The sequence below is a fragment of the Eublepharis macularius genome, chromosome 12 (assembly GCF_028583425.1).
Source record: "Eublepharis macularius isolate TG4126 chromosome 12, MPM_Emac_v1.0, whole genome shotgun sequence".
Lineage (NCBI taxonomy): Eukaryota > Metazoa > Chordata > Lepidosauria > Squamata > Eublepharidae > Eublepharis > Eublepharis macularius.
Genome location: NC_072801.1, coordinates 39,173,867 through 39,189,940, shown reverse-complemented (window position 1 = coordinate 39,189,940; position 16,074 = coordinate 39,173,867). Strand labels below are relative to the sequence as shown.

At 42.2% G+C, this 16,074-nt stretch overlaps 1 protein-coding gene across 1 annotated transcript; it reads left to right on the top strand.

Moving 5' to 3' along the window:
- The first annotated feature begins 5,358 nt into the window (after positions 1 to 5,358).
- Positions 5,359 to 14,551, top strand: LOC129339098 (keratin, type I cytoskeletal 13-like). The gene is made up of 7 exons (XM_054993700.1): positions 5,359 to 5,751; positions 7,837 to 7,919; positions 9,918 to 10,074; positions 10,160 to 10,318; positions 10,603 to 10,728; positions 11,809 to 12,035; positions 14,443 to 14,551. Exons 1-7 carry the CDS (start codon positions 5,407 to 5,409, stop codon positions 14,549 to 14,551), a joined length of 1,206 nt encoding a protein of 401 aa, XP_054849675.1. The 5' UTR covers positions 5,359 to 5,406.
- The last annotated feature ends 1,523 nt before the right edge of the window (positions 14,552 to 16,074 follow it).

The following is a 16,074-nucleotide window of genomic DNA, read 5'->3' as shown; positions in this document are numbered from 1 at the left end:
TTCCAACAAAATATATTATTAAAATACAATAAAACATTATTACAAGTATCATAAAAACCCATATTAATCCACAATTATACCAACAGCATAAACATCCATAATGCCATAATTCTATGTAATGCCACAGCATCCGCCCTCTGAAGATGCCGTTTCCTCCATGGGAATTTCTCTCTGCCTGGTGGGTATCAGTTGTAAATTGAGGAGCTCTCTAAGGTCCCACTGGAGGTTGGGGGAAAGTGGAAGAATAAAGATGATAATCCGGGTGGCACTTGCCAATCTTTAGTCACAGCTATCATTTGGGGTTTTATAATTGTTTGATGTTTTAATTATATACCGTGTGCCACCTTGAGCCATGGGGAAAGGCAGGTGTAAACATTTTAATAAACAATAAATAAAATAATATTTGGGCTTCCCTCCCCCCATGCTGAGTTAGGGTATCTGGGGCCCCAAGCTTTTACTTCAGAGTCTAGCCCTGAGACCACCAATACACAAGTAGCTGAACAATACTGGGATAAAATATATAAATTGGATTGTTCCACGGATATATATAAATTGGATTGTTCCATAAAAGCAGTAATTAAAGTAACCAATCTGCCTCCCTGCCCAGAGGACTTCTCACAGTGTGGTCTCAGATCTTTGCTGACTCACATTTGGGGGGAGGCTGTGCTACGTACCTGTTGAGGAGCTGGAGATGTTCTATGGGGCTAGGCAAGGAGGAAGGAAGGAGCTCATGTTTATCCTTCAGGAGAGCAGAGGAGAGTCAATGAAATGGGCACTGCAGGAAGCTCTTTCTTTTGAGCTGTGCAAAAGTTTCCTTCGGCATAGCTAAATGTACTTCCAGCTTTGCAGCTGACGCTCTCTTTCTGCATTGCTATCCTTTCTTTCCCCACTTGTGGGCCATCACAATCAGATAAGGTTTCCAACCTCAAGGTGGGGCCTGGAAATATCCTGTAATTATAAACCAATCTCCAGACTATATAGATCGGTTCCCTTATAGGAAATAGCAACTTCAGAGGGTGAACTGTAGATTGTCACATCCCCTATGAACTTCCTTACTTTCCAAAATGCTGCCATACCTTGGCCCCACCCCCAAATCTCCAGGAATTTCCTAAACTGGAGTTGGCAACCCTAGAGGGCTGGTTTTTCTAACCTATTGAGAAATGCTTTCCGCTATAAGAGACAGCAGGTGAAAGAGGTGGGAAGAGACCCGCATGAAGCAAGACATCTCTCAGTATTCAGGAGTGGGGCACATCATTTTCTTTTTCTGTGCAACAGAGTCTCCAGGTGTTGCACACAAGGGATTTCTTCCCATCTGAACAAATGGCCATTCACTTGCACAAAGGGAGTTAAAAATGTGCACACATGGATACTACTGGATGGCAATGGGATCTGGCTTCTTCCCTGATGTCCTTCACATTCTTGGAGGATCACTCTCCCTAACATTCTTATTTACTTGTTCCCACAGAACTGAATGGGAGCAACTGAGAAGAGTCCACCCTTACTAGCATTGCATAAGCCTTCTCTGGGTTCTGTTCCTTGGTCACATGGGACCATGGAAACTAGTTGTTATGTATATCAGCTTTGATCCTCTGACCTGGTTCCCCTTGTACTTCTCTCTGGCCACTGCAGAGGTTGTCCTCCACTTCAGAGCTTGCTTCCTGTGCTGCACATGGTGCTCAGTTGGGATCAGGAGGTCCACGGTGTATATGAAGAAGGTGTTTCACTGCTCCTCCAATCTGCTCTTATTTTCCCAAATTGAAAAAGTCCTGGGCAGGGCACTATTTGGGGAAGCCCACATGTCTCCTGGGATATATGAGGGTTTCTCCGACAGGCCCAATTTGAGTTGCCAACCTCCATGTGTGGCCTGGAGATCTCCTGAAATTACAACTTATCTCCAGCTGCTAGAGATCAGCTTCCCTGGAGAAAATGGCTGCTTTGGAGGTTGGACTCTATGGCATTACACCTCTGACTCCAAGGTCTCTTTCCCTCTCAGGCTCAGCAAGTTCAGATCCCGTTAGCATAGGCTTTTTCATAGCCTCCTCCTGAACCACCAGTGGCCAGGTCCGAGCCAAGCACTTTCCATGGTGCTGGCCTGCTCAATTTGGTCTTGGCCACCACCAGACTTTCCCTTGTCCTGTGCCTCTTTCAGCCATATCTGAACTAAGACTTCCTTGCAGGCACCACGGGGCCTTTTTTTTCTCCTAAGTTATTTTCACGCCCCAACTGGGGCTCTCTCTCAGTGAGGAGATACAAAGGTCTTGAGGGTGACTTTACAATGAGCTCTGCTGGCACCTCTGGAGCCCAGCATAAGTTCTGCTCTCCTCTCAACTCTAAGTATGCTTGGAGTCTCCCTAACAATACTTGTTATGAGTTAGTCAGAACCTAATAGAAGAAGGGAGCTTTAACTCTCCCCTCCCCTCCCCAAACCCCACCCTTCTCAAGCTCCACCCCCAAATCTCCAGGAATTTCACAACCCAGAGCTGGCAACCCTATAGCACCCCCCCCCCCATTTTTATGACCATTTGGTTAGATGGCTGTTGTTATTCACACTCTTTGTGTGTTCTTAATTAGCAGCATATCTTATATGGATTGTTTACTTACTCTGGAGCCATTTACTTTGCAAATGCCTTTGGATCTTTCCCTTGTACTTACGGCATTGTGTGGTCTGAGTGGCAGGGAGAGAAGGCAGCAGTATAGCCCGATCTCACCAGATCTTGGAAGCTAAGCAGGGTCAGTACTTGGATGGGTGACTACCAAGAAAGACTCTGCAGAGGAAGGCAATGGCAAACCACTTCTGGTTCTCACCTGCCTTGAAAGCCCTTTGATGAGGTTGCCATCAGTTGCAACTTGACGACACATAAACACACACATGGTCTGAGCGGCACAGGTGGATCTATGGAGACTAACTAAATATGTTTTCCTTGTGTCCTTCCTGGGTCTGAATGATCAAACATGTGTTGTGAATTCCATGTTGGAAACTCCCAGGAAGGCACAATTCAGTTCAGATTGGGGCCTGTATGAAGAGGGTGCTTAAGCCGTCTCCTCATGCCATTTTTCCAAACTGAAAAGGCCCATGAAGGGTGCTATTTACACCATTGTGGAAGCCATATGTATAGATGGGATGTCTGTAAATGTCCTCTGAGGCCATTTCAGGTGGGAAAAACAGTGAAGGGAGGAGGATGAAGCACCCTCTCCCTGTGCATTGAAGTAAGGTCTTAGCACAGATCCTGTACCACACATCTGATTGCATAGACCCTTGGAGGACACAAGGAAAACATGACATATGTTTCGGCCCGCAGTGGGGCTAGAGGATGATCCATCCCAGCCTTTGGAGCATGGATTTGAATAGGTGGTTCTTTGGCACTTCCCAGTTCTTCAAGTTTTCAACAAATAGCAGTTTTCCTTTCTGGGGAGAAAAAAGGGGAATCTTGATGACTTTCAAGATAAACCACTGATTAATTCTCTCCTGATCTCTTTGGATAGATTAATACCTGGAAAAAGTTATTTGCATGTGGGAATATCTGGAGACCATGACCAGCTGGCACAGAATGTGCTTTCCAGTATTCTGATTGTATCTACTGGTATTCTCCCATGTGCTGATATAATGACATCTCCCAAAGGTTTTCTGCACAGCACACTTTAAGCCAGTGCTTCTGATTACTCACACCAATCATTGCTGAATTGCTTGGGCTCCTGGCATTCTGCACTGCACGATCTTGAGGCGATTTGGTGTCTGCTTTCTTATTCCAGACAAGTAGAGATGTGTCTGTTTGAAGCTGGGTTTTGTGGGGGCTGAAGCCATCATCACTTTTAAAAAAAAAAATTCAGTGCATGCATTGTAACATTGCCATGTTGGAGGCCCACCCCCATCTCCCTGTCCCTATATTTGCTGATTGGGCAATCCTGTGCCCACCAATTTTTTTCAACTCTGGAGAGACCATTGTTGGCAGAGCTCTGGAGGGAGACCTGCAAAGTACTTTTTGTATTTGTTCCACTAGCTTCTAGCAAATTGTTCTGATGTGGTTTGAATTGTCTACTTGGTGGAAAATGGTACCTCTCTGCCAGAGCAAAATGTTCAAATGCTGTTGCCCCCAAAACTGGTGTTCTCACTGGCCTCCTCACATCATGTGACTGTGTTCTGGGATGGGGAAGGCAGATTCTTGAGATGAGTCTCCCAACCCACCCCAGTTGTAAATTAAGGAAATAAAAAAAAGTAAACCCAAGAAAATATCAGTGGGGAATATGGATTGCTATCAGGGAACAAGATGGATATTGTGCTTAAAGGAGTAGAATGCACACATGTCATGGCGTTGCAACCCCAAATTTAAAAAAGGGGAATGGATGCTCAGTCACTTGGGGCTTGTTTCAGGTTTCTCCTAATGCCAAAGAGGAAAAAAAAATAAAGATGTGTGTGGAGAGCTGGGGAGGTAGGGAGCAGTTTGAGAAATGATGCCACAGCATTATGACTCTTCCCTCGCTTTCAAAAACAATAAATGAAGGAGTGTGTGGAGAGCTGGAGAGGGAGGGAGTGGTTTCCACCAGGTGGTTAACCAATTAGTGCCCAATGAAGGGAAAAGACGGGGTGGGTGGGAAAGATGCAGTTAGGGAGTAAGAATTCCGCACACATATAGGATACATCAGCAGTCACTCAGCAGCGGCTTCAAGAAAAAGTCACGGTAGGATTCTGCATCTCATGCCTCCCTTACATGTGTGGAACTCTGGAGATCATGAGGAGTAGAATGGAATTTGAACCACTGCAATTTGACTGTGTGGAAATCCCGCCAATTTTGGAAGACTTGGGGGAAAAGGTGGATTATTTATTTCAAGGAGGTTCAATTTCTCTTCCCTAAGTGAAAAAAAAATTGATTCTGTGCAATATAGTTTTACTGGTTTGTTAACATTTTTAGAAAGGAGTGGTTGATATTTAAAGAAACTGCCTTGTTTACCAAGATATCTAGAGGCAAACAGCCTCTGGAATTTTTTCCCCTTAGTTTGAATGATAAGATGGAACTCATCCTGCCAGAAGAAAGGAATGCTCTCCTTTGGCGGTGACACCCTCAGCAAAAGATATAAATTGAGATGGGTGAGGGTGACAGCCGTGCACTCTGGTTGGGTGTCAAGATCTGCATTTCAGCAGCACTTGCTTTGGGTTAGCTGTGAATTGCCATTGCTATGAATAGCAGCACAAAGCACTCTGCAGCAGCTCTGGGGAGAAACGGTGCCCGTGTTGGCTCTAATATGAAGTCTAGGCTTCCTTCAGTTTCTTCCAGTCATTGTGGGAGAGGCAATTTCTCCTGTCAAAGCCATATCGGAAGTCGTTCTACTGGTAGTCGTGGGGTTAGCCAAAGCAACTTTTCAAGTGGCAGTTGTAGTGGCAGGTTTGTCAGTGGGAGCTATGGAAGGAGAATGAGTACAGGAAGTTTTCCTGTAAGCAGCTATGATGGCTACACTCAGTTTGGATATGGTGATGGCCTCATTGAAGTTGGCGGTGGTATAGTTGGTAACATCATTGGTGGGATGGGTGGTGATCCAGGTGTTTGTGGCGTCATTTTCTCTTCTATTGATGGGAAAGTGATCATGCAGAACCTCAACGATCGTCTGGCCAGTTATATGGATAAAGTGCGATGTCTGGAAGCCGGAAATGCTGAGCTTGAAACCAAAATTGAAGATTTCTTAGCCCAGAATGGACCCATTGGTGAGCCAAAGGACTATAGCCACTATTATCAACAGATTGAGGAGCTTAAAAACCAGGTAGGGGCATCTTCTTTCAGTTGCATTCCAAATATTCCCAGTTTGTGCCTTTTAGTAGTTGCATGTAAAAAGATACAAATCTACAAACAAAATGTTTCCCCCCCTCTCTTTAGAATCCTGGATTTCATTTTCTTTGTCCTCTGTCATTTTTTATATGGCACTAGTAAAGGCATGGAATAGTGGTTTCAGTTTCAGACAAGGCCCAAAGAGACCCTGGTTGACATTAGAAATGCCAAGAACTTTACTGTGAATATGTTCAGCAGGTGAACATACTGAACTAGGCCTTGGATGTTTTCCAGTCTCTGCTTTCTGAATTGTACAGCTACTGAATAGGTTTGCAGCTGCACAGTACCTGTGGCTCCCTTGCCTTGTGGAGGCTTTTGCATCTGTATAGTAGGTGAAATTCATCCCCCCCCCCTCTGGCTTATGGATGCCTGGGTCAGGTAATTTAATGACACAGAGTTGCTAAGCCCCTGGTTGGGAGACCCCCAAAGTGATGGCGGGTAGCTCTAGGAATCACCAGAAACTCTATGGTGATGCCACCCCCACAGTGTCCCCCCCACCCTAATGATGTGAGAAGGAATCCACACCTTCCATAAGACTGTGTGAAAATGTGCATAATAAGTTATAACACAGACTTAATGGGAACCAAACAATAAGACTTTTTAAAATGTCTATTTATAATTATGGACTGAATGATTTGTTCATAATTAATTTATATGACTGGCTGCTGAATGGTGTGCTGTAACAGATCTGTGGGGAAAGAGGAAGGGGGAATTAGAGGTTTCATCAGGCTGTGTGAAAAGGCTCATGCGTGAAACTATACTTATTGCATTGTACTGAACTGCTTAAATACACGGAAAGTAACTCAACAAATGGGCTTAAACTGCCCCTGAACATTCAAATGATCAACAGAAAATTGGCTTCCTGTTTGTGACTGGAGGACAGAACGTGAGCAAAACTGGGCCACCTTTGAGAATCCCCAGCTCAAGGCCACGCTTAACTGTGAAGATGACCCAATGACCTTGGGCCAGTCATTCTCTGTCAGCCTAACTTTCCTCACAAGATTGTTTAAGGGTAAAATAAAGGGCAGAAAGCATGTACACTGACCTAGGAAGGTGTTGTTAGGATTGCACTGTAAATGACCCAACCATGTGAGTGGGAGGCAGCAGACAATGTTTTTTTTCCTAAAAATTACACTGCTCTGGGAAGGGTGGGGGTAGGAATGTGCATGCCAGGTGAAATTACCCCCACATTTCTATTGTACGTGTTGCATTTCTATCCCTAATGCAGCTTTTAAAATTCAGGAGTTCTGCCAGGGCTGGGGGTGGGGAGGGAGCAATGTAATTGCAAGATGAAAAAAGAGGTGGACCAATATTAGGAGCATCAGGTGTCACTGTGACCAGGCCCATTCATTCAAATCAATGGGTGAATTTAGGAAGGCAGGACTCTGAGAACAAAACCCACAGAAATCTAATATGATGCAGGTATTAGGACCACTTGCTCCCAATAAAAATAAACCCACCTAGCTGCACATTAAGATCTTCCTTGGAGACCCTTGTACTGCAAGACCATACCATCTGATGTTCAGTAGGGGCTGCATAAATTCCCTAATTCAGAAAGCCTAACTTGCTTCTTACCTTTCCTGGTTTTTCAATGGATGGTCTTTTGGGAGTCCTGCAGTAGAATACTGCTGTCGGTTATGTTTATTGAACGGCTTCTGTTTTTTAAAAAATCTCCTTTGTCCTAGCTTTTTAATTTTAATGTGGTTTTAATCTGTACACTGCCTTTTAATGGGTATTTTTCTCCACCTTACACATTCATTTCAAAAGGTGGGATATAAACAATTTAATAATTAAATGGCACTAATCAATAAAAAATCCTTAGGGCCCGGGACAGAATTTTTCTCTCTGAAATATTAAACTTGTAGAAAAGTGGGTTTTTTTGGTAAACGTGAGAGAGCATTAAAGAAAGAAAATGGAATAGTTCAGTCTATCGCCTCAGGATTCTACACTATACTTCTTTAGGCTTTTGAATAGTATAAACTTAAGACATCAACAAATATCCTTCTCTGCCTCTCTCCAGATTATTTGTTCATCTGTGCAGAACAACAAGATCCTTCTTAAGATAGACAACAGCCAGATGAATGTTGAAGACATGAAACAGAAGTTAGTACTGCTCAAATAACAAACGCCTTTATCATTGAATCTTTCAGACATTCCTAAATAATATCTGTGGAAAGTTTGGCTTATTTATTTATTTAGATAATTTATATGGTGCCTCTCCAGACCTGCTTAACGCATCTCACAACTAAAATAATACATATAACTAAACAAGACATTAAAGGAAGTAAGGGAGGCTAGGATATGTGCTAAATAAGGAAGGGGGCACTGAATGTAATTTTTGTAATTTGTGTTGTTACATGAGACATTGACTTTGGGCAGAACTGACTATTACCAGAGACACAGGACTGCCACTGAAAACAGCAGCTGTGTGTCTTCTTCTCCCTCCTCTCCATTGTAATGTCTAATAAGTCAAAATATGTGCCATGATGCCAACATGCTTTGAGTTTCCACAGTGTCACAAGTGGCAGCCAATTATGTGAATTGGGGCAAAGAACTCAGCATGCAATTTTTACATATTTGATAAATAATGGTGGAATCTAGTGGCACCTTAAAGACTAACAAAATTGATTTCAGCAGAAATTTTTATGAGTCAAAGGTCACTTCATCATATGCACTGAACTGTACTTCCGTTAGGCTGATGTACTGATATTAACAACAGGAAGGAAGGATGGGGAAAGACTAGATTTTACAAAGAATGGCTGGTTTAAAACAAGCCAATCAAAAGAGTAATCGGTGATGGCCACCTGTAACTGTGGTTGGACAGACAAAGTAGATTAACAAAAAATCTAGCGCAAAATAAGCAGCTACAACAGGAAGTTACAGAAGGATATAGAGATGATCATGATAGCACCTAATGTGAGTGAGGAATCTCAGGTACCTGTTTATGCCTTGAGAGTAAATAGTTTCGATCTAATTCTAATTCAGCAGTTTGACACTGGAGTCTCTGATTGAAGTGGTTGAATTAGGATTCATTCTCAAATTCTGACCTGGACAGCCTAGGAGTGCCTAATCTTGTCAGATCTCAGAAGCTAAGCAGGGTCAGCCTTGGTTAGTAATTGGATGGGAGACCTCCAGTGAAAACTAGGGTTGCAGAGGCAGGTAATGGCAAACCACATCTGTTAGTCTCTTGCCATGAAAACCCCAACAGGGGTTGCCATAAGTCAGCTATGACTTGAGGGCACTCTCCACCACATCCATCCCTCAGGTCTTAACAGGGTCTTCACACTCCCACGTAGGTACTAATATTTTGCATATTTGTCTGTAACTTCCTATTATAGCTGCTTATCTTGAGCCAGATTCTTTTTGAAACATCTTCTCCCGCCTGGTCATTGCCAGTTGTGAATATAAAAGCATCAGCATAACAGATGTACACTCCAGTGCATCTGATAAAGTGAACTTTGACTCATGAACGTTCATATTGCAATACATTTTGTTAGTCTTTAAAGTGCCACTGGATTTACATATCAAATGTTACAGAGCAGAGGGAAATCAAGAGACAAAAGAACTGCTGTTTTTGGCAGCAGCCAAACATCTCTTGCAAAGTCTAGTTCAGTCTGATTTAATCTTGAAGACTAAGTGGGACAGAATGTCAAATCAACATCTTTTCTAATACAAATCATGCAAAATCCAGTTTTCAGGCATGTCTATTGATGACAAATACCTTCCCACTTTTAGTTTGATATGAACATTGGCCAGGAATACTGGCCTAACTATGAGGTGATGTGAAACAAAGGGTTGGATAAAACCAGAATTTCTGTTGATGAAAAGGGGAAGAAGAATCCCCTTTGACCACCCAAAATGGATATGCTGGGAATCATGGGACCTGCATGTAAAAAAGCCATGTGAGACAGGAATGAATAGAATTAGATAAGATGGAGTTTAAAAGTTAGCTGGATCCAACCAAAAACTTCTTTTGGCTTCTGATCCTAGGTAAAGTACAAATTGTTTAAGGCAGGCACTGCAGAAATAAGCACATGTACTAAATAAGTGCAGCCAACAGATATACCATCTTCATATTTCTTTCCTTGCTTGTCAATTTAGGCTTGAGACAGAATATGGCCTTCGTCAGAATGTGGAGGCTGACATTAATGGGTTACACCCCATTCTGGACCAACTGACCCACTGTAAGTCTGACTTGGAGGTTGAATTTGCTTCACTGCAAGAGGAAATTTTTAATCTTAAGAAGTCCCATGAAAAGGTAACCTGTCCGTTCACCCAAATATATCCCCTCTTTAAAAAACAATACAATGTATGCATTATAATCAAGGAAGGTCTTCTTGCAGGAACTGAAGTCTTTAAAAAGACAGACAAGTAAAGTCAATGTCAAAGTCAGCTCCTGCCCTGGACCGGATCTGAAGAAAATCCTGGAGGATATGAGATACAAGTATGAAGCAATGATCGATTTGAACTGCAAGGAGGTCGCAGAGTGGTATGAAAGAAAGGTAAAGTGGATGGTCCCTTTTGGCCAAACTGCACAGAGGGTGGGAGCAGAACTTCTTCCCCATGGTTTACAGAAGCAGAATGTATGCAAAATCTGCTTGTTTATTCGGTTGCAGAACCTGGATTTGTTTAAAGAGCAAAACTTCCATAACCCTGGCAATGAACAACTAAAATGGACATTGAATGAGCTGTTTGTTCTCACTGATCACCACAATCCTATTCTCCTGCACAACTAATCAATAAATACCCATTCAGAAAATGCAGCTGCTTTGTCAATGTGTTTCAGCTTGAGGAGGTGAACCAGGAAGTCTGCATCAACAGCAAAGAAATTGAGGATGGCAAACAGAAGCTCATTGACCTGAAGCGCCAGCTGCAAGCCTTAGAGATTGACCTCCAAGCTCAGTGCAATCTGGTAAGTGATGATGGTGTGACTGAAATGCTACTGCTCAATCCTGTAATGTGTGGCAGTCACAGCATTTCCCTATCCCTCTACAGATCTGCTACCTTCATAACTTCCATAGTGTTAGACCACTGGGTACCCTTGGACTATTCACTAAGCACAGAGGGTTGAATACAGGGAGCGATTCACAGTTAGGGTACTTGGGGCTCACATAGTGAGACAAAGATCACATGCCATGAAACGTTAATTGCAGGTGTTCATGAGATGAAGTTAACATGCTCTTGTTACTCCATCATACTGAAGGCTTGAGCAGCCTTCAATTTGCCTTGGTGCCATGGAGTGAAGAGAGAAAGGATTTAACCCTATCACCTCCACTCAGTTTTGCTATTCAACTCTGGATCTCCTGCACTACATTTTAAAGAAGAGGGAGGGGGGCAGAAATAACAGTAAGTTAAGATTGAAGGATTAAACCATCTCTCCTTTGTTTGCCCAGTCCCAAGATCAGGGCTTTTTTTCAGCGGGAACGCGGTGGAACGGAGTTCCGGAACCTCTTGAAAATGGTCACATGGCTGGTGGCCCCGCCCCCAGATCTCCAGACAGAGGGGAGTTTAGATTGCCCTCCGCGCTGCTGAGTAATCAATTTCTTAAAATTGATTACTCAGCTTGCAGAATGAAGGGCTTATCGCCTCCTCACCAGTAGTGTTATCCTAAGCAGAGTTATTCTAAGCCAGGCACTAAGGAAGGAGCCACAACAATAAAGAAGGACCCTAGGGCAAAAAACCCCCAACACACTGCAATCTATGTCCCTCATCCTTGTCTCACTGGTGAAGAAATATATCTTGGTAGGAGGTTGTTGGGAGTTTGGGTCTAAATGGTCATATGCTTGAGGGAACATTAATATGTGACTCCCAGAGCAACCAGGGACAACTGTCATGCCCTCCTTTCTGATACAGGAATGAAGTGGATTGAAGAAATTGTTTTCTTTAGGTGTTGCTTTGTTCACTTTCTACATTTGTTTCTGGCTCAAAAAGCACTTCGTTCCTCATGTACCTTTTCAGCAGATTTTGCTTTCTGGCTATTGTTGTTTTCCAGAGAGACACGCTGCAAGCATCATTGGCCGAGACAGAATGTTGCTACAATGCCCAGCTAGCCGAAATACAGGGCTATATCTTGTGCACAGAGCAGCAACTGGAAGAGCTGCGCTTGGAAATGGAAGACCAGAGCCAAGAATACAAAGAGCTTCTGAATGTTAAAAATCGGCTCGAGCAAGAGATCGAGACCTACCGCAGCCTGCTAGAAGAAGGGCAGCAAGACCACATGTGCGTAGATAGGAGAGATGCTAAAACTGCTCAGGGGGACACGTCCCTTTTTTGACTCTTCCAGGAGTAAAGTTTTCCCTTCATTTCCACCCTTCAACTCTTTTAGATCTTAAAAAGAGCATTTAAATTGTAAGATCTTTCCTGGCTTGTGGCCTATGACCCCACTCATTCTCTTTGTTAACTGGAGTCTCCACAAGCCCATGAACTATGGGAGGAACTGTCAAAGGCTTTCACGGCCGGAGAACGATGGTTGTTGTGGGTTTTCCGGGCTGTATTGCCGTGGTCTTGGCATTGTAGTTCCTGACGTTTCGCCAGCAGCTGTGGCTGGCATCTTCAGAGGTGTAGCACCAAAAGACAGAGATCTCTCAGTGTCACAGTGTGGAAAAGATGTTGGCAGGTCATTTGTATCTACTCAGGAGGGGTGGGGTTGAGCCGAGTCATCCTGTAAGAGTTTCTCAGGGTGTGGAATGCTAATGGCGAGAGGCTTCACTGTATCCTGAGGAGGTTCTTTTGCATATGGATTGGGGCTTGATGTGCTAATCTTCTCTGCAGTGCTATTGTTGAGTATAGAGTGTTTTGTTAGCCTGGTGTTTTTCAGAACTGGAAACCATGCTCTGTTCATTCTTAAGGTTTCTTCTTTCCTGTTGAAGTTTTGCTTATGCTTGTGAATTTCAATGGCTTCCCTGTGCAGTCTGACAAAGTAGTTGGAAGTGTTGTCCAGTATTTTGGTGTCCTGGAATAAGATGCCAGCCACAGCTGCTGGCGAAACGTCAGGAACTACAATGCCAAGACCACGGCAATACAGCCCGGAAAACCCACAACAACCAACTATGGGAGGAACTCTTCATAAGACATCTGAGGTTCATGCTGACTTTTTATACCAGGTCGCATTACCCCTGTTCATATGTTATATTTTTGGCACTCCTGCCTCGTGTACTAGAGAAACACAATATGCACTCTTGATATATGACATCACTCTTTCATGTGAATAGGGCAACTTTCAGTTTTGGTATATGTGATTGGAAACCCAGGATTGTTGGCAGCACATATTCCCACATTTCAAAGCCTGAAAATATATGTGTGTTGCCCTATTTACAAAAAATAGCAACTGTGTATAAAGAGAGGATTGTGCATAGCATGCTTTCCCAGTATGCAGGGTGGGAGTGCCAAAAATGTAATGCCTGAACAGGGTGTATAATTTCCTAGAATTTTATTTACTTATTTACTTTGCTGATAGCTAGGGTCACCAACCTCCAGGAGGGCCTGGGGATCCCCCAGAATTACAACTGATCTTTGAACTACATAGATCAATTCCCCTGGATAATATGCTTTGTAGGGTGGACTTTATGGTATTGTGCTCTGTAGGCTCCACATCCAAAATCTGCAGAAATTTCCTGACTTGCAATTGGACTAAGATTAAAGTTAGGGAAAAACCCTATCTAATGCATGACATACTGTAATGCAGAGAGTGGATTACAAAGGTAGAAGAGAATGCAGTAAAACACACTACATACACACATTATTGCAACCAATGACAATCCTATTCCCTTATAAAAGCATTCTCCTCCTCTATACTCTATATTACAGTTCTAATCCCTTTATTAAAATACCTTCCTGAACATTGGTTCTGAACATTCCATGAGAGGTGCCAAATCAGAGTTCTGGACTACCCACTGAGATCAACATGGGGACTGGCATCGCTGCGATGACATTTCCAACCTTAATCAGCCAAATACATGCTTTGGGGCCCCCATGAAGAAAGTTTTTCTGCCATCGCTTCATGTAACTGCTGGCTACTGATAGAAACATACATTCATAGTATGTCGTGTTGTTGATCCACACAGTGACTGACATGATGTGTGGGAGGCAAGATTGAGGGCGGGGAATTTGCCACAGGGATGCTGCTGATGCCTGTGGTGATCGTATTGTGCAACCCAGATCTAATCTTTTTCTTACAATTTATCTTCATGATGTAAAGGCTAGGTCATGCTACTAGTAGACCCCACACGTACCTGGACAGGCAATTTCTGGTGTACCCCTTCAGGCAAATATTCCTCTCCTTTCAACCAAATCCACTTTGCCTTAGTAGTCAGACTCATAGTGAGTTCCTGGGACACTCTTGCCCTACAAGGTGCTAGACTCTGTTATGTCTGAATCTTTTCTGGTAAGAGCCATGATAACTTCTTAAGATAACGTTGATTAGTCCTACAAATTATAGGAAGTGAAAGCAGATTAGATGAATATTGGTCAGATGCAATCTGACAACTTTCTTGAGAAGAAAGAGGGAGGAAACACGGAAGGACTTACAGTCTGCAAAGAACAGCTAAAGGCTGGTAGAGAGACCAGATACTTGGTCTACATAAGGACATTTTCACATCATTAATCTGAACCATCTCCTTTTTCATAGGGGAGGAAGGGGAACAGGAATCACCCACCCATCTTCAGCTGGGAGCGCAGGAAGAACAAGTTCTCAGTCTACCAAACGACAACCAAGCCAAGCCACATACCACCATTAGTCATGACTGCCTAAGAATGTACCAGGTGGTATACACATTATGTCATAAAGGAGCAAGCTGTGTCATTACTCCCTCCCACTGGGAGATTCAGATAGATATTTGCTATAGTTAGTTTCTAAAAATAGAGGTGTTGGGTCTCAAGGTAGTCTTAAATAATATAATCTAACAGTAACAAGCTGTATTCTAATTTTTAATTTCATGTGAGAGGTGGTATTTTGTGTCTACTTCTACTTAGAATAGAGTTGAACTCTCTCTTTTGAGAGGGTTCTTTTCAATGCTGATAAAAATGTTTTTGCAGATCACACACACACCCTTTTGTGTTCAACCCTATTTCAAGTAGAAGTAGATATAAAATCCCACAATTGAAAAAAGAGAGAGAAAAGCAAATGATATGGAAGATGCAAGAGACAAGCTATTCACAGATAATATGGACATTCAAAATGCACTTTATAAACATTATTCAAATTTATATAAATGCCAGGATATCTTGTTGATGAAAATAGAGGATTATCTTAAAAAAAAAATTACCTGAGATTTCTGAAGAGCAAAGACAATTTATGAATGCTTCTATAACAATCAGAAAAGTATCTGGAGCTATAAAAAAGATTAAAGCGGGGGAAACTCCAGGACCAGACGATTTATCAGGTTTGTATTGAAGATGAAATTTCAGTACCTTTACAAAATACAATGAACTCCATTTTATAAGGGGGTCTTGGAAAGACGCCAATATAACTTTAATACCTAAAGAACTACAAGATTTAGTTTCAACAAAAAATTATAGACCCATTTCATTATTGAATAATGATTATAAGATTTTCACTACAATTTTAGTGGAAAGATGTAAAAGATTTTTCCAAGGATTTATTCATGAAGATCATTGTGGATTTTTACCAAAGAGACATCTGAAGGACGTTAGAATTCTACTTGATATTTTGGAATACTTTGAGAAACACAATGAAAAACAAGCTGCTTTGGGTTTTTTTTAGATGGAGAAAAAGTATTTGATAATTTAAAGTGGATTTTTATGTTTAAGGTTTTAGAGAATATGAATTTTGGAGGAAATTTTATAAAATGGATAAAATCGATTTATATCTCACAGTCAGCAAAAATAATTGTTAATCGTGATTAACAAAACCATGTGAAATTCAAAAAGGAATGAGACAAGGATGCCCTTTGTCACCTCTCTTGTTTATTTTGGTTCTTGAAATTTTGAATAGAGATAAGAGAAGAATAAAAGATTGAAAGTGTAAGGATAAAAACAAAAGAATTATAAATTGAGAGCATTTGTGGATGATATGGGCCGTTTCCACACTGTCTATAAATAGTGTAAGACTCATGGAAGGCTGCCGGCTTCCTCGCACGATTTTTAACACCATCTGACTACAAAACATCATAAATCACCATTTGTCGTGTTTTGTAAACAGACGGCGTCAAAAATCGCGTGAGGAAGCCAGCAGCCTTCCATGAGTCTCACACTGTTTATAGACAGTGTGGAAACGGCCTTACTTATAATTTTAGAGGAT